This window comes from Camelus bactrianus, chromosome 14, assembly GCF_048773025.1.
Source record: "Camelus bactrianus isolate YW-2024 breed Bactrian camel chromosome 14, ASM4877302v1, whole genome shotgun sequence".
Classification (NCBI taxonomy): Eukaryota; Metazoa; Chordata; class Mammalia; order Artiodactyla; family Camelidae; genus Camelus; species Camelus bactrianus.
This window is the reverse complement of record NC_133552.1, coordinates 2,081,957-2,105,655: the sequence shown is the minus strand read 5'-3', so window position 1 is coordinate 2,105,655 and position 23,699 is coordinate 2,081,957. Positions and strand designations below refer to the sequence as shown.

At 46.6% G+C, this 23,699-nt stretch overlaps 1 protein-coding gene across 1 annotated transcript in view; it reads left to right on the top strand.

Annotated features, from left to right (window-relative positions):
- LOC105066271 (uncharacterized) overlaps positions 1-23,699 on the top strand; it is a 137,240-nt gene that overhangs the window by 1,095 nt on the left and 112,446 nt on the right. The window contains exon 3 of the mRNA XM_074378653.1: positions 16-194. Within this exon, the coding sequence (XP_074234754.1) occupies positions 16-194 (179 nt within the window). The remainder of the gene's footprint in view (positions 1-15; positions 195-23,699) is intronic.

The following is a 23,699-nucleotide window of genomic DNA, read 5'->3' as shown; positions in this document are numbered from 1 at the left end:
GTTGCTCTTTCGCAGCCTGGGAGGCTCGCTCATCTCGGCCGCAGAGCGTCCAGCCTTCCCGTCGGCGCTTCCGTGTGTCAGCGCTGGGTCTGCTCGCCACCCGCGCTCGCGCCCCGTCAGCCACGCCGGTTTCCGCAATTCTGGGTCCGGGGAGCCGTGTGTCTCCAGGGATGTCGGATGAACGCCCTGAGGAGGTAAAGTGCCACGTTCCTGAAAGGCTGATTCTGGTGTGTTGTGCGCATTTTTAAATGAAGAGATGCTAAATATTTGGAACTAAATGGAAACAAGGATGCTGGGGTATTTAAAAATGTTTTTTCAGGTAACAAAGTGGGTAGTTGCCAAGCAGGTATGTTTCCAACTCTTAGATTACATTTTTTGAAAGCAGAATTTTTCAAAGGTGGAAATCAAAAGCCAATTTCCCAGAAAAGTCCGATGAAAATGTTCATTAATTGTTCTCTGCCTCATAGGTGATTGTGACTACTATTTAAAAAAAATTTAGTCTCACAAGGATAAATAAGATGTAGGTTGGGACATATTAAGGATGTATTCATTTTTTACATATTTCATAGGCAGCATAGTGAAAAGAATTGTGAATTGTTGCTCTAAAAATGTCCGTGCTAGCCAGTAAAGGTGGCTGTTTTTATGTTTGTGTCTACTAATTTTAACGTCATTAATGTATTCTATTTGCCAAAACTAACATGATCCCAGAGCCAGCACTCCTCTTTCGCTGGCTTAGAAGGAAAGAACTGACGGTAGTTTCCTGCAGGGATGGTGGAAGCGTCAAGGACCCAGAGCACTTGCCATGATTTCCTTGATAGAAAAGCTAAATGTATCCAAAGTGAAATATGGCAAAAACCAGGGCTGTGTGAAGTTCTGAACTCTGCAAATGGTTTTGGTTGAGCGCCTTATCAGCAAGGAATATTTTGAGCAACACAGTACATGTATTTTTATCTGCACCTTATATGTATTTATGAGTATCTTATATGCAGAAATTTAATGTATTACTTACATTGTAAAACACAAATAGAAATCTTAAAATGAAAGATAAAAGTACATATAAGGAGGAAAAGTGTTGGCATGGTGATGTGAGGACCTTTGCAGGCCCTCTCCCCAATGAAACAATCAAAAGTGGTGAAAATTATTTTAAAAACTGCCATTTAAAGTCTCTGGAAATTGTCCTAAGGACATACAGCAAATGGAGAAACATTAATTCATGAAAATCTACCAAATCTTAGTAAGAATCTTGGTGAGCGACAATCTGGATATTTGGGCCACGACATAAATTCTCTGCCGTCCCAGCTCAGTGTGGGCATGGCCAGGAAGACGGCCTGCCTCTCCTCCAGTTCCCAGGCCACGGCATCCATTTCTCCCTGGGAGAGGCTGGCCCCCAGCATTCTCAACCCGACCCCCCCGAGCTGCACACACAAGCTTTATTCCAGATAAGTGTGGCCAATAGATCTGGAACTCTGCATACACCCAGCTACCACTAGAAGGTGGAAGCTCTACCCCAGGTGTGGCCGGCTTGGCAGGTTATTCTGTTTTTCTTTCTAATTTAACTAAACAGATCAATCAGTTTCACGATTCCAACGTCACATGTAAAACAACGTTTGTTTAGAGAGGTCTCGCCTGTCCCGTTCACTGTCTGCCTTCCTTCAGGAAGCAGCTACAACGGGGTGTTTCAACTATGTCTATATTCAGTCCGTACATTAGCAGAATGGTTGTTAGAAATGGGTTTCTATTGGGGAAAATTGTGGCTTATTAATAAGCAAAATGGGTTTTAGAGCTGGTGTTTACTGGTGAAATTTTTTGTGTCTAAGATATACGGACTGGCTATAAAAATTTTCAAGATAAATATGTCACTGTATGAATGCACCTAAGTGTGGGGGAGCCACGTAGCCTTGGAGTGGAGCTTTGAATTGGATTTCTGAGTGGTCCCATGTTCAGACACCGATTTGGAAGGGATTTGGTGCCTGTCGGTGAAAGCACGGTTAACGTAGTTCTGAAGCGAGAATTTGGTCATTGAGGTATGTTTGTCAGGAGAACATTGTTCCCTTGAGTGAACCGTTTGTGAAGGATGCTGTGGACGTCACGTAACTTACGGAACTGGCTAAAGAACTATTTTTTGCCTGTTTTGTGGTGAATGTCTTCATGTGACGGATTTTGATCTGAGACTAGCTTTTGAGTGACGCCTGCAGCGCTCGTACCCTGGCTCCTGTCAGCTACCAGCATTTACCAAAAAGAACCTGGCTGAGCCGCCGCAGGGATGCCCTTGACCAGCTCCTTCACTGGGAGCTGGTTCTGGTTTTCGTATTGTCATCCTTACCAATAAGTGTCAGAGCCAGCCGCTTACTTCTAGTCCATAAATTCAGTCCGGGTCTTGAATTAAATTGAATTCTCGCAGCAGTGGCCGTCTTAGTCTTTCATGGTTTAATTAAGTAGCTCTTAATATAATATATTTTAGTCTATCATTTCTAAAAATTAACTTTCATGATGTATTAAGACTTAAATAATTACTGTCAAGTTGCTGCAAAATTAATTGTTACCATTTTCATATAACCACACAAAATGGGGCAAAGTTACTGAGTCCTAAAGGGCTTAAAAATTTTAGTTACGAGATCCATCAGTGGCTGACATCTTAATTTTGTTCCTCTCTTCAACTGATGCATTTATTTTTGTATAATTATGAGCTGTCAAAGGTCCTTTTCATAACAACAGATTTTATTTGCTTCACTGAACTTAATGAAATCCATGTGCATGAGTGAATTTTACAGATACATTTACATTCAGTACCTAAAATCCTTGTTTTCTAATGGCATCTGATATTTTAAAACATGAAGGCTATTGAAGAACGCAAATCATAGAATCTTAAGAAACAGTTTCAAAGATACTAAAGGAGGTATTTAGCAGATTTTGACAACTTCAGTTGGTTTTATACACCACATTATTCCAATCTTTTAGATAACTAATTTAGCCTTAACATTTCCAGAGAAGATTCTATAATCTTCTTTGGAAATATATTCTATTGTCAGAAAGAGTTTTCTTAGAATTAAAGCTTTGATTTGGCCCCTCCATCACCCTGGAGGAAGTGTCGCGTTCATTCAGTGTTCACTCACACTAAACGTTCTGAGTTTTAGGACAGTCTCAGCACTGGGGGGCTCTGGGGGAGAGAGACCCTCCAGAGCTCAGTCCTGCCACTTCCTGGCACCCCGCACACCGCCTCTTTTCCCACCTCTGTCCTTCCCTCGCCCGGATTTCCCTCTGTTCAGGATTCCAAATACTTCCCTTTCTTGTGCAGAATGGCTTCTGTCTCCAGACATCTTGCTTCCAGCCACCTCCCAGGCTGGGAGAGCGGAGGGCACACAGCGTCCACCCAGCACGTACCCCTCCTTCTCTGAACAGAGGCGTCTGTCCTGGCATGATCCATCTCCTACAGGTTTTTTAAAAAAATGTTGAGCTAAATGTGTTCCTTTTATAATTACTTTATTTTTATATTAATTTTTTTGCAGAATAGTTGGTTTACAATGTTGTGTTGATTTCTGGTGGACAGCACGGTAACTCAGTCATACACGTACATATATTCCTTTTCATGTTCTTTTTCATTGTAGGCTGATAATTACTTCAGGACGGACTCTTACGTCATCTTCACATTTTCACTTAATTGAATAGATTAAGCAGTGTTAACCCTTCATCTGCCTTCTTCCCCTCCGTCTCCCATCACCTTATACTGCTGATCTGTGCCCACTTTGTAGGCCTTACTTTGGCCGCTCATGCTTAGGGTGGGACTTTTGATCATTTGTTTTGGTTATTTCTATCACTGAATATGTCCTGCTAGAGTTGTTACGCTTCTAATTCCTGTCTTGTTTAGGCTTTATTCCGTATCTAATAGGAACTGTAACTGAATTGTAATCCTGGGTTTCGTTTCCACCTCTTTTGAGTTGGAGTGGAGCGTAGGAAAGAAGCATTCAGCTCAGACAGCAAAGGGCTTCGGTTCCCAGTGAGGGGACTGACTCCCTGGGGATTCTTAATCTGGGGTCTGAGAACTGGGCTTCCATATTCTTTGAAGGCCCTGAAACTGTAAGCGGGATTTTGTGTCAGCGTGCACTTGTCTTGGCAGTGCCTGTAACCGTTGTAAGATTCTCAGAAGCTTCCAGGAATAAAATAACCGCACAGTCACTGTGTCAGGCTCTCTTTCAGACACCTTGTGTCCTAGTAATGTTTTAAAAAATGTATTAAAGGCCTTGCAGCACCTGGACTGTGCAAGAAATTTAGGAAGTCAAATAGCTTATGGCACTGGGATGGACGTGAGGCCCCAGACCCTGCAGGGATGTGTAAAAGCATTAGGGAGTGAGCTCTCTCAGAAACTAGAACTCGACATGGTAGCAAAGAGGTAGCTGCCCTCCTTATTGCAACTGCAGCCTTTGTAGATAAAAACGTCTATTACAGGTTTATGTATCTGTGAATTTCTGATGTAAATTAACTTCAGTTACAAGTCACAAGGTTTCTTGGCTCTGGGGTTTCAAACTGTCACTTTGTGCAGTATGCGCCGTGCAAATCCAGTGAGCCTGAAACTGCCTGCATATGAATAGTCATGAGCAGATCTCAAGAATAACATCATAATTTCATATTAAAATGGCGGTCACACGGGTTCATTAACTTTAATGATGAGAAAATTCTGAATTTCCTCAAATTCCTGATTTGTCTTTTAAAATTTTACCCTTGTTTTGTTTGTTGGTTTGGGGAAAAAAAATCATTTCAAGTGCTTTGGAATAATCAGTGACAGAATCATAAGGCGTTTTTAGACGGAAGAAAGCCGGTGCTTTATAGTGTTCCTGTGACTCCATTGGCTTCAGCTTGAGTGGTTCACAAAAATTCCTTCATCAGCTTTTATCAACTTTTAAGTCTTGACTGTTATATCTTCAATTAAATACAGTGAAACACATGGTTAAGTAGCACTTACTACATATCAAAAATTGTGCCAGCCTGGAGGGGAAAAACAAAGAGAAAGACCCAGGAAAGTTCTTAACACGGAGTTAAATGGTCACTTTGGAGCTTAAGGACTTGAGGTGTCAGATTTCCCATGAGGAGTTTTTAGAAGAATATTGTTAGGATTTCATGCACTGAGAAAAAGTAAAGTGAGAAGCATATTGAGTAGACTCGGATTTTCCGGCTGAGTCTGCTAGATTTGAAGTGCTGGGTGTTGCAGAGATAATTTTGTGCTGTTCATGGGAACTCGGCTATGAAGCAGGCTGCTGTCACTCAGCTCGGTCTTGTTGGCTAAGCTGAAGGAACAGTACGGATGTTCCGACACCTAACTTGGACCCTATAACTTTCTCCTTAGTCAGAGTGATGAAGGACGGGGCGCCAACAGCGACGAACACAGCATCTTAGGGGGAGCGGTCAGTGTCACATTCGGTGCTGGCATCCCGTCCTGATGCAGGTCACCCTGCTCCGACCAGCCTACTTAGGGGGCTTAAGGGGTCCAGGCCCTTCTTTTCCAGTTTCACCCTCACACTTTCCCCACTGGGTCTGCTTTACATTTCAGAGAGTCTGGTGTGGGAACTTCAGTTTAGTGGGATCACGAGGTTGGGGTGGGCGCACATGGGCTCCAGTTTCTCCACGTCCTCGCCAACACCCGTCGTTTTCTATTTCTGTTTGGATGGTGGCCGTCCTTGTGGACGTGAGATGACGCCTCACTGTGGTTCTGATGCTCTTCATTGAGTGCTGCTGTTAGCTGTCCAGTCCCCACTGACGTCCAGCGCGGATGTGGCTCTGCTTGGTTGGCTTGCGCTTGGAAGCCGGGTTCCCGGGGAGTCATTTACTCTCTCTAGAAATTGGTGACCCTGGACGGTGCAGTCCCCACAGGGCCAGCAAGGCCCCGGGTGTCAGGGTGTCAAAGCAGAACACAAAAGACGTGGTTAATGCAGTGGCTGTTGTATAAAGTTACAGTTCTGTTATTCCATCCTGTATCCTTGCCAGTAGCCTTTTCTGTTTGTTAAATCCATTTCAAAGAAAGCTGTATGCAATTGCATTGCTTCTCTTTTTCCCCCTTACCTATACTGGTAAGTTTTGGTTCCATTCACTTCTTGCTGCAGAACCTCCTTCTTCTGTTCTTGGCAGAAAGCTCTGTGAATGGTAAATTCTCTCTGTATGTGATGTGTCTGAAAATGTCTCTTCGTGGCCTTCACTCTCGAAGAATAACTTATCTGAGGCTGACGACGCTAAGTTAGGTGCCGTCTCCCCTGGGAATTATGAATCTGTTCTCTTTTCTGCCGCCCTGTACTGCTGATGATGAATGTGACTTCAGACTGTAATTTCTTTATACGTAGCCTGTGTTTTCTCTTATTCCTTTTTAAAATTTGTTATTTTTTAAAACTTATGACAGAAAGCACATGATAGAATTTGCCATCCTCACCATTTTTAAGCGTCCAGTTCAGGCGTGTTAACTACCCTCACGTGAATATTGTGCAAAGGAGCTGCAGAATGTTTCACCTTCCAAGACGGAACATGATCGAGCAACAGTGCTCCTCCCCCGGTGCCTGGGGACCGCAGCTGTGTTTCCTGTTTCTGTGAGTTGACTGCTTGAGGTCCCTTGTATAAGTGGAATCACACATTATTTGTCTTTTTTTTTTGAGACTGGTCTATTTCATTTAGCACAATGTCCTCCAGGTTCACGCACGTCGTATCGTGTCCAAATTTCCTTCTGTTTTTAAGGCTGGGTAATATCCCATTGTGTGCATAGACCACATTTTCTTTATCCACTCATCGACTGATGGACATTTGGGTGGCTCCCACCTCTTGCCTGCTGTAAATGATGCTGCCACAGACAGAGGAGTGCAAATATCCCTTGGACATCCTGCTGTCAGTTCTTTTGCGTACATTCCCAAATGTTGGGTCGTATGGTAAGTCTAGTTTCATTTTTTGAGGAACCTCCCTAGTGGTTGCTCCATTTTACATTCCTGCCAACAGTGCATAACTGTTCCAGTTCCTCCACATCCTCGCCAACACGGTTGCTGTTTTGTTTTGTTTTGTTTTTGACAGTGGCTGTTTTAATGGGTAAGAGTCGATGGCTCACTGTGATTTTGACTTGCGTTTCTCCAGGGATGAGTGATGCTAACTATCTTTTCATATGCTTGTTGGCCATTTATATATTTTTTGGGGGGGTGTTCTTTGTTCACTTGATTACTTTTTTTGTTTGATTTTTTGAGAGGAATGGTAATTAGACTTGTTTATTTATTTTAATGGAGGGCTGGGGGTTGAACCCAGGACCCTGTGCAGGCCAGGCATGCGCTCCACCCCTGAGCTCTGCCCTCCCTCCATTTACGTACCGTCTGTGGGGAAATGTCTCCTAAAGCCCTCAGCCCATGTTTACGTCAGGTTGCGTGTGTCTTTGGTTGAGTTCCTTGTATTTTCTAGACATTGGCCCTTTATCAGGTAAATAAGCTGCCAGTGCTTTCTCCCTTTCCACGGACAGCTTTTCACTGTGTTTTGTTGTTTCCTTTGCTGCGCAGAGTTGCAGCGGTCCCGTCGGTTCATTTGCCTTTGTCACTGGTGCCGTGAACGCTCCGCCGTGTCTCTGGGCGCACGTGCACCTGCGCCTCAGTTAGGCAGGTGTCTTTGCTGGGTCACGGGGGCATTGCGTGTTTTCCAAAACAGTTTTGCCAACTTACAGCCTCACCAGGAGCATATGAGAGGTCTGAATTAGTCCACATCCTTACCAGCACTTAGTTTTGGTTATATTGTATTTATTTAGCCACTCTGGTGGGCATATAATAGAATCTCATTTTGGTTTTAATTTGTTTTTGCTTAATCACTAAAGGTTTTGTGAACTATTCCTTGTGGAGTGGTTGTTGGAGGCTTTCCCCTGTTGGTAAATTAGATTACATCTCTTTGCCTTTGAATTTTAGGAATTACATCTACACCCTAGTCTGAGTAAGATCCCCTTGAACGGATTATGTTTTGCAAATAGTCTCTGGGTTTGTTTGTTTTTTTTGTCTTTTTACTCTCTTGGTAGTGAATTTTGGTGAATAAAAGTTCTTAATTCTGGGGAACTAACTTTTCTTTACAGTTACGCATTTGTGTCCTGTTGAAGCAATCTTTGCCTGGCCAGCACCATGCCGCGCTCCCCTGCAACATCTCCCAGAGCTGTATTTTTTTAACGTCTTTAAATCTGCGTTCCATCTGCGATTTTTACGTACGGTGTGAAGTACATACGGGGCACTTTTTTCTGTATAGATACCTAGTTAACCCATCGCGCCGTTGCCAAGAGCAGCCTTTCCCCCTGCAGGGCGCCCGGCACCGCTGTGGTGACCAGGAGGCTGCGAAGGTCGCGTCTGTTCCCGGCTTCCTGTTTGATCGCGCTGGTCTGTCTCAATGACCGTCGCTTGCCCATAGGTCTTTAAGGCTGGAACTTTAAGTCCTCCAACTTCGCTCATTTTCAGAATTGACTTCTACATTTCTGTTTCTACACAGGCACCTGCACACACCCACCTGATGAGATTTTGGTTGGGATTGAATTACGTTTATAGTTCATTTTGGGAAAAGCTGACTTCATAAGTACGAGGTTCTCCAACTCAGGAACACGGGCTCTGTCTGTTACTTAAGTCTTTTCTTTCTCCCAAGGTGTTTCATATGCTTCTCTGTGTAGGTCTTGCTTGATTCTTGTTAGATTTATTCCTAGGTATTTGTTATAAATTACAGTGTTTTCGAAAACCAGACGCTTACCTAGTTGTTGCTGGCGTGTGGGTGTGCAGCTGTTCTCACACTAATCTTACATCCAGCCACCTCGCTCACCTCGCTTGTTGCGTCTAATACGTTGTCTTCAGTTCCTGGATTATCTCTATGTACAATCTTACGGTCTGAAGATAAGGATGGCTGTACTTCTTTCTTTCCAGAGTTTATGAGCTCTTGTTTCTTTTTCTTGCCCGTTGCCTTGGTGGGGACCCACGTAAGTCCTCTGACTATGTTCTTTTCCTTGGAGGCTGACTGGGCACTGGGCTGGGCGCCAGAATGGAGGCTGTACACACCCGTGCTTTGCATGCTTGGTTCACTTAATCTTCTCATCAGCCTTTGTGGGAGATGCTAAATATTATTAGCGTCACCAGGACCGTCTGTGGAGAGGAAACCAGACTTAGGAACGTTCAAGTGCAACCGTAATGAGGAATGGCCTTCCCTAGTGTTGTCCCCCTGCCAATACACAGAGATGCTGCAGGAGGTATAAACATTTTCAAAACACACAGCCAAGAGGGAAAAAAAGAGCCCAAAAAGTTCTGAATGAAAAAATAGGAAATCTTCAACTGCCAGACAGAGAGAGGGACCCAAAGCTTGGTGTTGGGTGGTCCCTGGGTTATCGCTGTGGGACTGGACCCTGGGGCTGGGGCGGGGGTTTCACTTCCTACATAAAATTAAGTTGTTGTGTTGGTCCTACACTGAAGTTTGAGCTGGACTTGAGCCCCTGCATAAAACCAGACTCCAGTTACGAACACAGGACTGAAACACACAGCATCGGTTTGTTCTGATTCTCACAGGAAGTGCTCAGACTGGGCATTATTATCCCAAGCTGTGAACGAGGAAGTTTCAGCAAGATGAGTGACTTCTGTCACATCACCCACCTGGGGCATGGCCGGGTCCAGATTTGTTCCATTTCAGAGCTGCGTCCCACCTGCCCTGTGTTGACCCCTGGTAGTGTTACGTAGATCCCCGGGCCCCGTGTTACCTTTAGGGGAAGTTTCCCCAACAAGTGAAACTCCTGTCTCAGGAAGATGACTTTTCCCGGGAAGGCAGAGGCTGGTACTCACCATGCACGTCGGCTGCTTTGGGTCGCGGGAGGCCTCTGGGTCGGGCCTTCCGCGGACTGTCATTCTGTGAGCTTTGGCAGCGCGCACACCTGGGGAACTCAGAGCTCTGCTCAGACGGGGACCACGACCCCCACCTCAGGAAGTGCCCTCTGGCCTTACGCCTCACGGGCAGCCGCAGCTCAGAGTTTCTCTGTTGCAGATTGGATTTGCCTGTTTTGGAGCTTCACGGAAATGGAATCGCCCAGCGTCCGCTGCCTGCAGAAGGCTCCTTTCACTCAGCACAGGGTGTTCGCGATTCCTTCGTGGCGTTACGTGTCTCAGCAGTTTGTTCTTTTTTATCACTGAATGGCATTTTTCACTGCGACACAGCTTGGTTTTCCATTCTGTTGAGGGACACTGGCCTGTTTCCAGTTTTTGGCTCTTATGCATAAAGCAGTTATAAATGTTTCCCTCTGGGGACACATACTCTCCTTTCTCTTGGGCGCATACCTGGAAGTAGACTTGATAGTCAGAGGGTGGGTGTGTGCTTCATTTTGTAAGACACCCCCTTTCACTTCTGCAGAGAGGCTCACCGTTTTACCCTCCTGCCCGTGACGCCCAGGGCTCTGAGCCCCCGACCCTCACCAGCGCTTAGCGGTGCCAGTCTTTCTAATCCTAATGCGTGTGTAGCTGTATTTTGTTATAGTCTAATGTGCATTTCTCTGATGACTAATCATACTTGGCAATTTTTAATGTGCTTATTTGCCACTCACATATGGTGCTTTGTGAAATGTCTCTTCAGATCTTTTGCACGTATTTTGTTAGACCGCCTCTGTCATCGAGGCGGAGGAGTCCCCTGTGCCCAGTCTTCGTCAGGTGAACAGCTAGTCCCTTTCAGCAGGCAGTTTGCTTACTTGTTTTTAATGGTATCTCTTTATGAGTTTGTGAGTAGCGTTTTCATTTTGATAGTGTTATTAATGTTTTTCTTTTACAGCTGTAAACTTCTGCATCCTGTTAAATAGCCCTCTCCTTGCCTGTAAGTCATGAAGATCCTCCGTTACGTTTTCTTCTGGAAGCCTCGTGGTTTTAGCATTTGGATGCAGGCGTACAGTCCACGCCGAGCCATGCTTGTGTCAGGCCCGAGGTGGGGGCCGTGGCCCGTGCCCCACGTGCGTGTCCAGTGGTCCCGGCGGTTCCCGTGGGGAAGGCTCTCCCCGCTGTCGCGTCGCTTTCTGACTGTGGTGATCAGACGTCAGTGCAGGTGTGGGCTTACTTCTGGCTCCTTCCTGTTCCAGTGGTCAGTTGTTCAGTCTTTACGCCCATATCACAGAATCTGATTCCTGCAGCTTTATAGTAAGTCTTGAAATCAAACAGTGTAAATCCTTCAACTAAATTCTTTTCAAAGACTGCTTCGGATACACCAGATTTCTACACACTCGACGGTTTCATATTAATTTTAGAACCAGCTTGTCAATTTCTAAGAAAAAAATGAAAAATACCTGCTGAGATTTTTGTTGGTGTTGCATACAATGTAATTGAGTTTTAAAATTTGATGCAATAATGATCAAGATACTAAACGGAGGAACATGACAAACATAATAATTTGAATGATAAAACAAAGATCCATTAATAGTCAAGAAAAGTTGAAGAGGAAAAAAATGAAGGTGGATCAAACCAAGTATTTCGGCTTATTCAAAAGCCACAGTTGTTAAAATAGTGTTGTGTTATAGTTGGAAAGGCCATACATAGGCCCAGAAATACAAGGAAACTTACTGTATGGCAGGAGGACATCACAAATAGAGAAAGAAATTTAGACTCTTCAGCAGAGCTGGAGCAATTGGCTTGTTACATGAAAACTGGTTAAAATAGATTCTATTCTCACCTCAAACTATGTACTAAAATAAGTACCAAATGGTTTGTGACCCAAATGCAGATACTAAAATTGAAAGCGTTTGAAGGAATGGCGTTTGGAGTGTGCAGATTTTCTTAAAAGAGACACGAAAATCACAGCTCATGAGGCCGCGGCGATACACTTGACTACGTTAACACGGAAATCTGTGAGGGGAAGACACTAAGTGCGAAGGGACCAGCCGCACACTGGGACGTGACGTTTGTGGTGCAGAAATCTCCCAAAATTATTATGTGGGAGCCATAGATAACTCCTGTAAAATTAACTGAAGCCCTTGCAAAGAGGCACAGCTCAGCCGTGGACGGGCCCGGCAGGTGGTGGAGGGCGGGAGACGCCTGCGTCGGGCCCGCCCTCCTCTCTCCGTGGTTGGGATGTTCTGTCTGCTTAGAGCTGGGCTCTGTTTTTCCTCCCCTCAAATCAAAGTTGGCTTTGTGAGTTCCTTGAGCAATAAAATGCAGCAGAAACGATGGAGAATAAGCAACTGGCAGGAAGAGAAATCCGAAAGGCCAGCAAAATGAGGAGATTCCACCCTCGCAGTCAGGGAGGTGAGACTGGAGTATCTGCTGGTGGGGTGTCGCCCACGTCAGGCGGTCACACCAGCCAAGCCTGGCGCTGCAGACGCTGGGGAGAGTGTCCCCGCTGCGGGCCCGACAGGAGCTGGCAGGCACGCTAGACGGCAGTTCTGCAGCGTCCGGACAGGCGGCAGCTGAGCACTTCCCAAGTCCTGGCCTGCGTGTGCAGTCCAGGCTAATTTTCACCTCAGCCTGGGCAAACATGTCCGTGGATGTTTGGCTTGGCATTGTTTATCAAAGTAAAAGACTGGAAATCAACGAAATGTTCATCGTCAGGAGAAAAAAATCTGTGATGTGTGTGTACAAGTGAGAAAAGCAAGTTGCAGATCAGTCAGGTCCATCTACGGACGCTCTGATGGGCTGTGGGCGCAGTTCTAAGTCAGCTCCGTTGTTTCATCTTAATCCTCGTGACACCTGTGAGTGCGGGCATTGTCAGCACCAGCATCCTTCCCATTTTACAGAGAGACGAAGCGCCTTTCCCGAGACGTACAGCTAGTGAGCAGGAGGCTGGGCTTTGCACTCGGGGCCGCCCTCTTACTGACCGCGTCCTGCCGCGATCACCCAGGGGCCGCCCTCTTACTGACCGCGTCCTGCTGTGTTTGGAGGATTGTTGAGGACGTGCCTGCCCTTCCCTCCAGGATCCTGTTGGTACCGAGCTTCTGAGATCGGCTGTGTCCAAGGTACACGCGTGGGAACAGACACAGGTGTCCAGGCAGCAGACAGCCCTGCTAGCTCACTGGACCAGATAAGCTTCTTGTTAAATAAAATTCTTTAAACATTTTTTTATATTTAAGTGTAGTTGACTTATAATGTTAGTTTCAGGTGTACAGCAAAGTGATTCTGGTACACATATATACACACATATATTTATTCAGATTCTTTTCCATCGTCTGGTATTACAGGAAATTGAGTATAGTTCCCTGTGCTCCATGGTAGGTCCTGTTGTTTATCCATTTTGTATATAATAATATGTCTCCTTTAATCTCAAGCTCCTAATTTATTCTACGCCCCTAATTTATCCCATGCTCCTTCCCCTTTCGTAACCATAGTTTATTTTCTATGTCCGTGAGTCTATTTTTGGTTAGTAAATAAAAAATACAACATATAAAAATTTTAAGAGCTCTAAATTAACTCTGGACACTCTGGAGGGAAAAACCCCCACAGATTTTGTTGTATTAAACGAAAAGTAGAGGCTCTCGTGGGGGAGGAGACAGATTGATGGACTTGACACCGACGACAGTGGTGACACAGGTTGTTGTAAGGAGCCCACGACGACGTTGCTTGTGAAGTGCCTGGTGCTCAGTAAATGTTCTCTTCTTTAATCTAAACCTTCTGAGTCTTTGCCGTATTGTTGTTTATGTTAACACCTCAATAAACCGAGGGCTTTCCTAGAGGAGCCCTGAAGGCTGAGTTTATGGCTCTGCACGTGCTGATTTCAGCATGCTCTCAGTATCCAAGCACGGACACAAGACGTGCTAGTGATCTGGAGTGAGACCCCCAGACCGGCCGTGCGGAGTGAGACCCCCAGACCAGCACAAGTTCATTGCTGAGTAGGGGAAGGTGGAAGTCACTTACTGGCCAAGACCAAGTAAGTTCTAGAAATAGTTCGTAATTGCTGCCCGCAGCACGCCCTTGGAAACAGTCTTGAATTCCTGCCACCTTGACAGGACAGTGTGTGCCCCTGTTCAAGGCGAGGGAGAACAGCGATGAATAAAACAAAGACTTCGGCTGCCATGAAGCTCAGTGCCAGACAGATCCCCGTAAATATGTCAGGCATGTGTCATGTCAGCATTGGGGGAGATGGTGACAGGTGCTTGATGGAAAGTGAAGCGGCAGAGGGTGGTGCTGTGCAGGGGGCACCAGCGGTGGGGGCTGTGCATCAGGCAGGTCTGATGGAGAGCTGGCGTTTCAGCGGAGACCTGGGACCCGTATGACAAGCAGGGAGAGCAGCAGGTACAGGAGAGGGCCTGTTAGTTCCCGGAGGGGCACAGAGGCCAGTGTGCTTGACATGGGCACGGGGTGGTCACACCAGGTCCGGTTGCACCTGCTGCTGGAAAGATGCTGGCTTGTCTGCTGAGTGAGGGGGAAAACCATGGCCCTGATGCCCTTACAGCCTGGCTCAGGACCTCCCCACATTCGTGTATTGAAGCTCTCACGCTCAGTGGGACTGTTCTGAAGGACCTGGCCATTAAGAAGGTCATCAGAGTTCTGTGAGATCACGAGGGTGGAGCCCTCATCCATCTCGCTGGTGTCCCTGTCAGAAGAAGAGACCGGATGGTAGGGGTGCGAGGAAAGGGGGAAGGGCCATGGGAGGGCACCGAGAGGAGGCAGTCCATCTGCAAGGCAGGAGCGAGGCGGCAGGATGAACCAGACCTGCGGGCACCTGGACCTCGGACGTCCGGCCTCCGAGCCCTGAGACACAGACGTCTGCGGGCATGCCCCTCCCTGGGTGGATCGCAGTGGCAGGGAGGAGGCGGACAGCGATAGTGCAGGTGGGAGGACACAGGGCCAGAGGCCACGTGCCTGGTGATGGGTTGGATGTGAAGTGAGAGAAAACGTGCCACGTTTGAGAGAACTTCACCTTTTGCCCCAGACAAAGGGTAAGTGATGTTCGTATGGACTGATGTGGAGGAGATGGCTGGAAAAGCAGGTTTAAGGGGGAAGATGAGGAGTCTGGCTGTGGACTTGCTAAATTTGAGTCCCTTTAAGACATCAAAGCTGGTGTCTCATGAGCAGATAGATACACCAGGAGCGGAGGAGAGAGGCTCCAGGCTGGAGACAGAAACAGAAGCTCGGATTGAAGCTGTGACGCTGGATGAGGTGCATAAATGATGGGGTGTGGTTGCAGAGAGGTGGGCCTCGGTCCCTGCGACATTTGGGGTTTGGGGAGATGAGAAGGAAGAGGACACGTGCTGTGAGTAACCAGGGCGTGGGAGGAAGTTGAGGAGAGCCCCAGGGCGACGGGCATTGAGAGCCACGCGACGTGGCTTCTCGCGGGTGAGGGGGTGTGGCTCGTGGTGAGTGAGGCTGAGAGGCTGGTGACACAACGAGCCTCGTGACAACAACAAACTCGGAGGGAGCCCCACCCAGACTGTGGGCTCAGACTACCCTGCCGTGGGAGAGGCCGCGTCCGCTGCCTCCTTGGCTGGTGTGGGATGATGTTAGCTTTGGGGAGTGAAACGTGTGGCTCTCAAGGGCAGGTGCCACGTTCTTCGGGGTCTAGCTCTGTCTCTGTCTCTGACAGCCATCAAACCTTGGTTGCAGAGTGACCTAGGCCGTCCTACACGCTGGACGTGAATCGGTCCCTTTTCTGCTAAGAGCTGCTTGTGCACTAGCAGAGACGCAGGGCAGACCTCGCCTTCGGCCTCCTTCTCTGTCATTTCACAGCCCACTCTTATTTTTCTTTAGCTCATGTCATTTTGTGGTATTTTATTAAGCCTTTTATTCTTTGCTCTTTACAAGCTTTTCTGAAATGAGATTTTTAGAGTAAATAAAATAAGCCCAGATATCACAATTAGATTTTCTCCCTTTAAAAATGAATTTTATGTGCTCCGAAATCTAATAGAGCCGTGGAATTTGTTTGGAAACCTGCTTTTCTTTACTTTCATTTTCTCCCGTTTTTGTAAGCAGCCTGCTTGCAGAAGGCTGGGAGGTAAGGCAGCGTGCTTGGACCTTGGGCGTCCGCTTTGCGGTTCCGGTGAAACTCAGCGTGAAACTCACGGCCTCACCGGATGTTCCGCCCACGCCACCGCCGCCCGCAAAGGCCGTCCTGGGGGGCCGAGGGCTCCTCACGTGACTGAGCGAGGCTGGAAGTGCAGGGAGAGCTCTGCCCGCTCTCCTGTGTTCACTTCCCGTTCCTGCAGCAGCAGGCCCATCCCGGAGAGGTCTTGTGAGTTGTGAATGCTTACACGTTATGTGTTAAGCAGTCCAGAGCCCCCGCTCCCTGAAAGCTTTCATCTGGTCGGAGACAAAGCAAAAATCAAATTGGCTAAAACAAAGGAAAATAGAACACTCTTTGTACAGGAATGGTCAGGGACAGCGAGCCAGGCTCCTTCCCGTGCCTTCATTAACGCCTGGTACTGGATTCAGTTCTCCTTGGATTCGTGGGGCTGCAGCTGGTAACAGTGCGGCTTCTCCAAGCGCCTCCCGGGGCTAGAGTCTGTCCTCCGAGATGTTTCAGAACTGCGTTGTTCTGTAGTTTTTCCAATGGCTCAGCTCTCTAAAGGTTTGTACAGTATTTGAGAAAATGCTGTTTTAAAATAGCTTGGGTTTGAGGCTATGGGCTGTTCAAAATGCTGGTGGCTCTGCACTGCCGGGAAGAACACACTAAACCACAGGACCCTTCCCGGCTTGAGGTCACCCGTCCTCCTAATCATCCCTCAGCCGTTGCGCCACGTGTTTATACTGTAATTAGGTGATTCAGAACAAGACATGTGATACTGTTTCTCATGCGCTCCTGGAGTCTAAATTCTTAGCACCTCAAGGAAGGATTCCGGAACCGACAAGGCATTCAGAGTGATAACACGCTGTTTGAGTTTTATGCTCTACCCTTTTCCTCCAATTGGTCAAATTGATGTGTTCAGAAGGACTCCAATTTATTCTAAATTGGTTTCCCCCTAGATCTTTTTCTTTCCTCCTGGGTTCTCACAGTTGGTGCCTCAAGATAAAGGGAAAATTTGAAAATAGAAAAGTAGAGCTACTCTGTCAACTCAGCCCTCTTCATATAAAGTCAGTCGTGCCCCTGCTTGGGGTGGGGAGTGATGTTAACGCTGCCCCTCCTCAGGGCTCAGCTGTCTGGACCTTGCTCAGGAGGAGGGCACTTTAACTTTTCCCTTAACGTTATAGAACAGGGCCGGGGAGTGGTTCTGTTCGGTCATGTTCTGTGGGGTGGCAGATTCACCTCTCATTTCTTGAAACATGGTTTTACACGTCTGTCTCCCCTAGACTGTGAGCTCCTCGAGTGTAAGGGCAGCATGTGTTTCTTTCCCCACCTCTGACATCTCGCACCGAGCGTCCCATGAAACTGACACGCCACACATTTGAAACTGACACTCGATACATTGTGTTGATTGAATTGGTGAGATGGAGTGAGATGGCACCCACGCATTGGGCCGTCTGTTGTTCCCTCTGAATCCTTCCTCCTTTCAGTTGGTGGTAACTCCATCATTGTAGCCACTCAGACAAACAAACAAGCAGACACACACACAGAAACCAGGACCATGCCATCAGCAAAACCCTGGCGTCGTCCTTGAACCTCACTGTTTCTCTCTCCCACATCCCATCTGTCAGCAGATCTAACTGGTTCCACCGCCAGCCCCCTCTCCGTCTCTCCTGCTACCGCAGAGTTCCTGTTGGCCTCGCTGGGATTACTAAAGCCCCTTCCTAGCTGCTCTGTGCCGTCCTCGCCTCCCTTGGGTCTGCTGTGAGCCGGCAGCCTCGCGATGCTGTGATCGTGGCGTTCTTGTAACTCTTACTTAGACTGGGCCAGTCTGCAGTATGGAAATCCTAGCTCGGAAGGTTTATGAAACAAAACAAAGGAAATGTGACAAGACCCCCCCCCCCCAAAAAAAGTCCCTGTCTTTCTTTTCTCTCTGCAATTAGTTCTGCCCAGAGAGCCCTAGGCCTTCCCTTCTGCCCGGTTCTGCAGAAGCAGCTCACAGGAGAGGCCTTGGACGTTGACCATAGGACTTTTGTCTGTCTGTCTCATCTGAAGAGTGCGAAGCCGGCCAGTGCTCTCCTGACTTGTGCTGTGGAGTACGACCACACCCTCATTTCGCTGTGGATAATGTTTTTGTTAAGATTTCCGACACCTCTTTGTGCAGCTGGGGTTTTGTTCACGAAGGAGAGTGAGACACATGAATCCTGCTTCCCGTTTGCCCGTGTGACTCCGCCGAAGGTGAACGTTTTCCTTTCCAGCAGAGAATGATGGGTTTCGGTTCACGGTCTCTAATACTTAGCAATAATTTGATTTCATTGCATTTTTAGAAACATCAGGCATCGTGCGTGGATTCGGCGGTGTGCACTGGAAACAAGAGTGAAATCACCATGCAGGGTCACTGTGCCAAGGCAAGAAGACATTGCCTGAATTTATATTTCGGCTTCACGTTCTGTGTTTGGATTTCTCATAACATGCTTGCCCCTCTCGACGTGACCTGAGCCCCGTGAGACCTGGCCCGTCGCAGTGCCGAGGTACGAGGTGCCTTTTCATGGAAGCTCTAGGATTGTGCCCCGTAAGCAACTGTAGAGTCGTGTTTCTTGAGCATTAGTTCCCTGACATCAGTCCTTAAAGAGGAAGGAGGAGAAGCCCCTCTGATGCCCTGGCGTTGGCAGTTCTTGCCCCGAGACACTCCTGTGCATTCTTAGAGTCAAATCACTTGAATATCAAATCACTGGGCAGTTATTTAGATGATACATTTAAAAATATTTTTCAGTGTTTCCTGGATTCAGATCGATAGAACAAACTGAAGAGTCACATGGACGTGTTGACCCTCTTGAAGTAAAATTCTTGAAATAAAATTGCCATCTATCTGGTTGTCCCCTGTACCAAATTGGCAATTTTGATATTCTTTTAAAAATCATGAGAATAGACTAAATGTGCTTATGTGGAGTACTGATTGTTTTTTTTTTTTCTGCTGGAGATTTTTGAATGCTCCAAATCTGGAATAAAACTGAATTCTTTCTAGACGGAAATGTGTATGTTGCTCACTAGCTGCAGAGGTCCGTGAAGCAGCAGGATTTCAGCCGTGTTGTTAGCGATGCCGTCACAGCCCGTTGTGAGAGAGCCGTGGTCTCTCAGTGAGATGTCACCTCCAGTTGGGAGGTGCGATGCTCACCTGTTACCAGCGGATGCTTTTCCCGGGTGCATCCAGTTGGAACATCCTCCCGACGTCCCCTGAGCGAGGTTCCGACCGCCCTAATTTAGGGCCCATGAGCCAGGACGGCAGCAGGTGCTCCTGCTCTGATCAGCCAACAACTTCCCGCCCCGGCCAGACTGGCCCTGGTTGCGTTTATGCAAGATGGCTTGTTGGGGTGGGGGTGGGGGGTGCATCCACCACGCGATGGAGAGGGGGAGGAAGAGGAGGGATCTGTGCTGAGAAACTGTCAATCAGACCAACAAGGGAGGTACCCTCTTGCTAGTGATGAAGGGAGGGTTGGTCCCAGCTCTCGTGGTAGTAAAGAATCAGTCATGTGCAGAGGTCAGAAAACAAAACTTCTGTCAGAAGGCTGTTTCTCTAAAGATCTGGACTCTTACTTTATCAATTTTCAGAATTTTGGACCCAGAAGACTTGTGTTTCGAGCCTGTCACGGGCTGCATGTTCTTGGGAAATTTATGTCCCTCGTCTGAGCCTCAGTTCCCTTACCTATAAAATATAACGTAGTTAAACATTTTCCAGATTTTTAATAAACTCTGTTGTATTTATCAAGATGAAAAATTCTTCCATAAAAGATAAAAGACTAATATATAAAAATGCAGGCATTGCAGTAACTATTGCTACCTTTCCCAGCGCACACAGGGCACTTTGATATACATAGTTCAATTATTTTAGTTTTTAGTAGTACAGTTTAGCAAATATTTTAAAGTTTTTAAAAATTGTGTTAAAGAAACACATAGCATGAGATCGACCCTCTTCACAGACTTTTAGGTGTGCAGTGGGCTTGTTAACCCCGTGCAGTGGGGAGGGCTCCCGTCTCTCACGTCCTCGCCAGCGCTTCACTCTCGTCTGTTTGATAATAACCGTCTGAAAGGTGTGAGGTGCTGTCTTGTTGCTTTGATTTGCATCTTTTCACATACTTTTTGGTCATTTGTTTTGTCTTCTTTGGACTATTTTAAAATTAGGGGTTTTTTTTTGGTTTTGTTTTGGGATTAAATTGTCGGAGTTTAAAAATGTATTTTGGAGATTAATCCCTTAATCAGATATATGGTTTGCAAATATGTTCCCCCGTTTCATTGGCTGCCTTTTCACTCTGTTGATTTGACTGTGAATTTTTCAGTTTTGTTTATTTCTTTACTGATTTACTTTTGCTGCGGAAGCTTTTCAGTTTGACGTGTCCCTCTCCTCTGTGTTTGCTTTTGCTGCCTGTGCTTTCGGTGTCACAGCCAGGAAGCCACTGCCAGAGCGATGCTGTGAAGCTCGCACCCGTGTCGTCTTCTGCGAGGTTTAGGCTTCCCAGTCGTTAACCCATTTCGAGTTCATTTTTGTGTGTGATGTAAGAGGAGGGTCCGATTTTACTTTGTTCTTTGCACATGGCTGTCCCGTTTTCCCAGCGCCGTTTGTTGAAGAAGCCGTCCCCTCCCCACTGTGTGGTCTTGACATCCTTGCCAGAGATCACCTCACCGCGCTCCTGAGTCCCTTCCGTGCCCCCCGCTCTGTTCCGTTGCTCCACGCGTCTGGTTTTAAGCCGGAGCTGTGCTGTTTGGAATACTGTAGCTTTGTAATGTATTTTGAAAACAGAAAGTGTGAGGCCTCCAGGTGTGTTCTTCCTTCTAAACGTTATGTTTGCTTATGTGGTTCTATGCAAATTATAGATTTTTTTTCTATTTCTGTGAAGAATTCTGTTGTGATTGTGACAGGGGTTGCGCTTGATCTGCAGGATCTCCTGAGGTGGCGTGGACGTGCTAACCGAATGAAATGCTCCAACCCGCGATCACAGGATGTCTCTCATCTGTTTGTATCTTTAATTTCCTTCAGTGATGTTTTACAGTTTTTAGTGTATAAGCCATTTACCTCCCTGGTTAAGTTTATTCCCAAGTATTTTATTCTTTTTCGTGTTGTTGTAAAGGGGACTGATTTTTAAGTTTTCTTGTCAGATTGCTTGTTGTCAGTGCCTGGGGGCACAGCTGGTATCCGCGTGCTGGTTTTGAATTCTGCGGCTCCACTGAGTTCGCTTCTCACGTCGGACGCTGTTAGGATGCCGCTGCCCCTGGTGCCGAGGCGAGGGCCCTGGCCGTGCAGCGCTCTCCCAGGAGGGTGAGTCGGGTCTGCTCGGGTCAGGAAAAGGAGGCTCCGGGTTTCGGCTTAAGGAAGGGACGTGCTGCTGTGAGCCAGGCCGTTTGTTGTTCTCTTCCGGGCAGAATTCCCGGAAGATGCTTTTACTTGTATTTCCTGAGGTTTAATCACATCAGCGTAATGGTAACTTCTTTAGAACACAGTTACGTGGGCAGCGACCTCAAGAAGAAATCAAATTAGAAGTTTCACTGAGTTACCAGAAAGTTAATGGAAATTTTTAAAAATACAGAGCAATCTATTTCCAGCTTCTTATAATGAGAAACCGCTGTCAACGTGGTGAAATCATGGTCGTTTGTAGAGCTCGCGGGGACGTCGAGATCACTTGATCACAAGACAACATGGAGATAATTTAGAAAGGAAATGACTAGTGCACAGCAGGGGGACGTAGTGCGTCCCAGGAGGTTGGGGGGACGTTTTGAAGAAAGAAGCTTTAATCTGAGTTCTATAGGACAAAAAAGGAGGGGGGACTGGGAACAGACGACTGAGGGCAAAGCAAACATTCTGGCTGGTTCGAGAAGATGTGTATGTTCAAGAAGCCGAAAGATGTCAGGGCTGGTTACCCTCGATAGCTGTGTAACCGTGGGTCAAGCCACTCAGTTTCTGTAAGCGTCGGATCCTTCCTTTAAACAGTTAAGGTGATAATGGTACCCATGGCCTGGAATGGTCAGGGTGAGCTAGAATACCGCACGTGAAGGTTTCATCACAGTGCCTTGCACGTGAGTTTTCACTGAAGAGTAGCTCCGATGAGAAGAAATGGAAAGATTTTAAGCAGAGAAGGACACAATTGGGTTTTTAAAATCGCTCCGTTTAGAATCAGCCTGTCTTTAGTGTGGGATGGATTTACAGAGGGTGGTGAGGTCGGCTGGAGTAACTCGTAATCCGGGGGCAAGGTGGCTCTTCACATTCTCGTGGAAATTTTAGAACCTTCCCAAAGGAATCTACTGGATTTTGACTGATAGTTCACTGAATCTATAAGTCAACTTGGGGAGAAGGGACGTCTCTACCACGTTGTTTCTCCCAGTCTGTGAACGAGGCATGTCTTCTGTTCTTCTGCATCATTTTTAATTTCTTTCAGTGCTTTATAATCTTCTGTGTAGAAATTTTGCACGCTTCATTAGGTTTATTTAAAATTATTATTTTTTAACAAAAAAAATTCCCTGTTTGGGGTATATAGAAAGAAATTTAGTTTTATTTGTTAGCCTTGTGTAAAATAATGTTACTAAACTCAAATATTAATTTTAATATTTATTTGTAGATTAAAATAATGTTTGTGTACATAGTCGTATTACGTGCACAAGCCGACGGTCACGTTCCTGCATTTCCAGCCGGGGCTCCCGATTTCTCCTCCTTATTTTACTGCCCCAGGATCTCTCGTGTTACGGTGAACGCGAGGGAAGGCAGGAGTGTCCTGGGCTCCTCCCCAGCCTCAGAGCAAAGTGCTCAGCAGTTCTCCGTTGAGCACAATGTTTTTATAGTTATGTCTTTTAGAGTAAAGAAACTTCCTTCTATTTCTAGTTGCCAAGTTTTTAAATGATCAAGTTGAACTTTTTTCAAATATTTTTCTGCATAGGTTGAGATAATCCTATGAATTTTGTCCTTTATTTTATTCCATTCTATTTAATTTTCTCCTTTATGAGTTCCATTGGTTGATTTTTTTCTAATGGCAAGCCAACTTTGTGTTTTGAGAATAATTTCAACTAGGTCACTCCTATTATTCCTTTATAATGGATTTGGTTTGCAAATATTTCATTTAAGAATTTTGCATGTATGTTCATATAAGAGAGAGTCTAAATTTTTTCTCAGGATGTCCTATTCAAGTATTGTAATCAAGGCTATGCAGCTCTCATGAAATGAGCTGGAAGCTGTGTGTTCATCGCCTGTTCTTGGAGGAGCTTGTGCAGAGCGAGCACCAACGTCTCCCTAGGTGTTTGGGGAATCTCATGGCTGGTCCGCGTGGACCGCTCCCGCGTCGGCGTGCGCCCTACCCCAGCATCCGGGGAGGATCCAAGATGGCAGCAAAGTGCACTTACTACAAAAAGACAACCTGTTCTCGTCTCCACAGCTGCCTCTAGACAATGAGTCCTTGGCTGATTCATGAACTTCCATGTTGCCTTCCTGTTACAGTCAGCTCATACTCATTTGGTGCTTCCCGTGTGTCAGGTGCTCTTCTAAGAGCCATCTGCAGTTAATCCTTTAGCAAACCTGTGAGAGCCCTGGTTTGCTGCTGAGAAGCCAGAGGCCCTGAGGGCTGAAAGAACTCCGGGGGGACCACGTGGAGAGCGGAGGAGGCAGGACTCCGTCCCGGGTCTGGCTGCGGCCTCACTCCCCTCCCCTGGCTGGTGCCCTGCTGTGCGTTTGGACGGCTGCTCTTCCCACACTATTGAATTGACTCTTTTGTTCATAGACTTCTCGTTTTTCTCTGTTTCTAATAAATGCT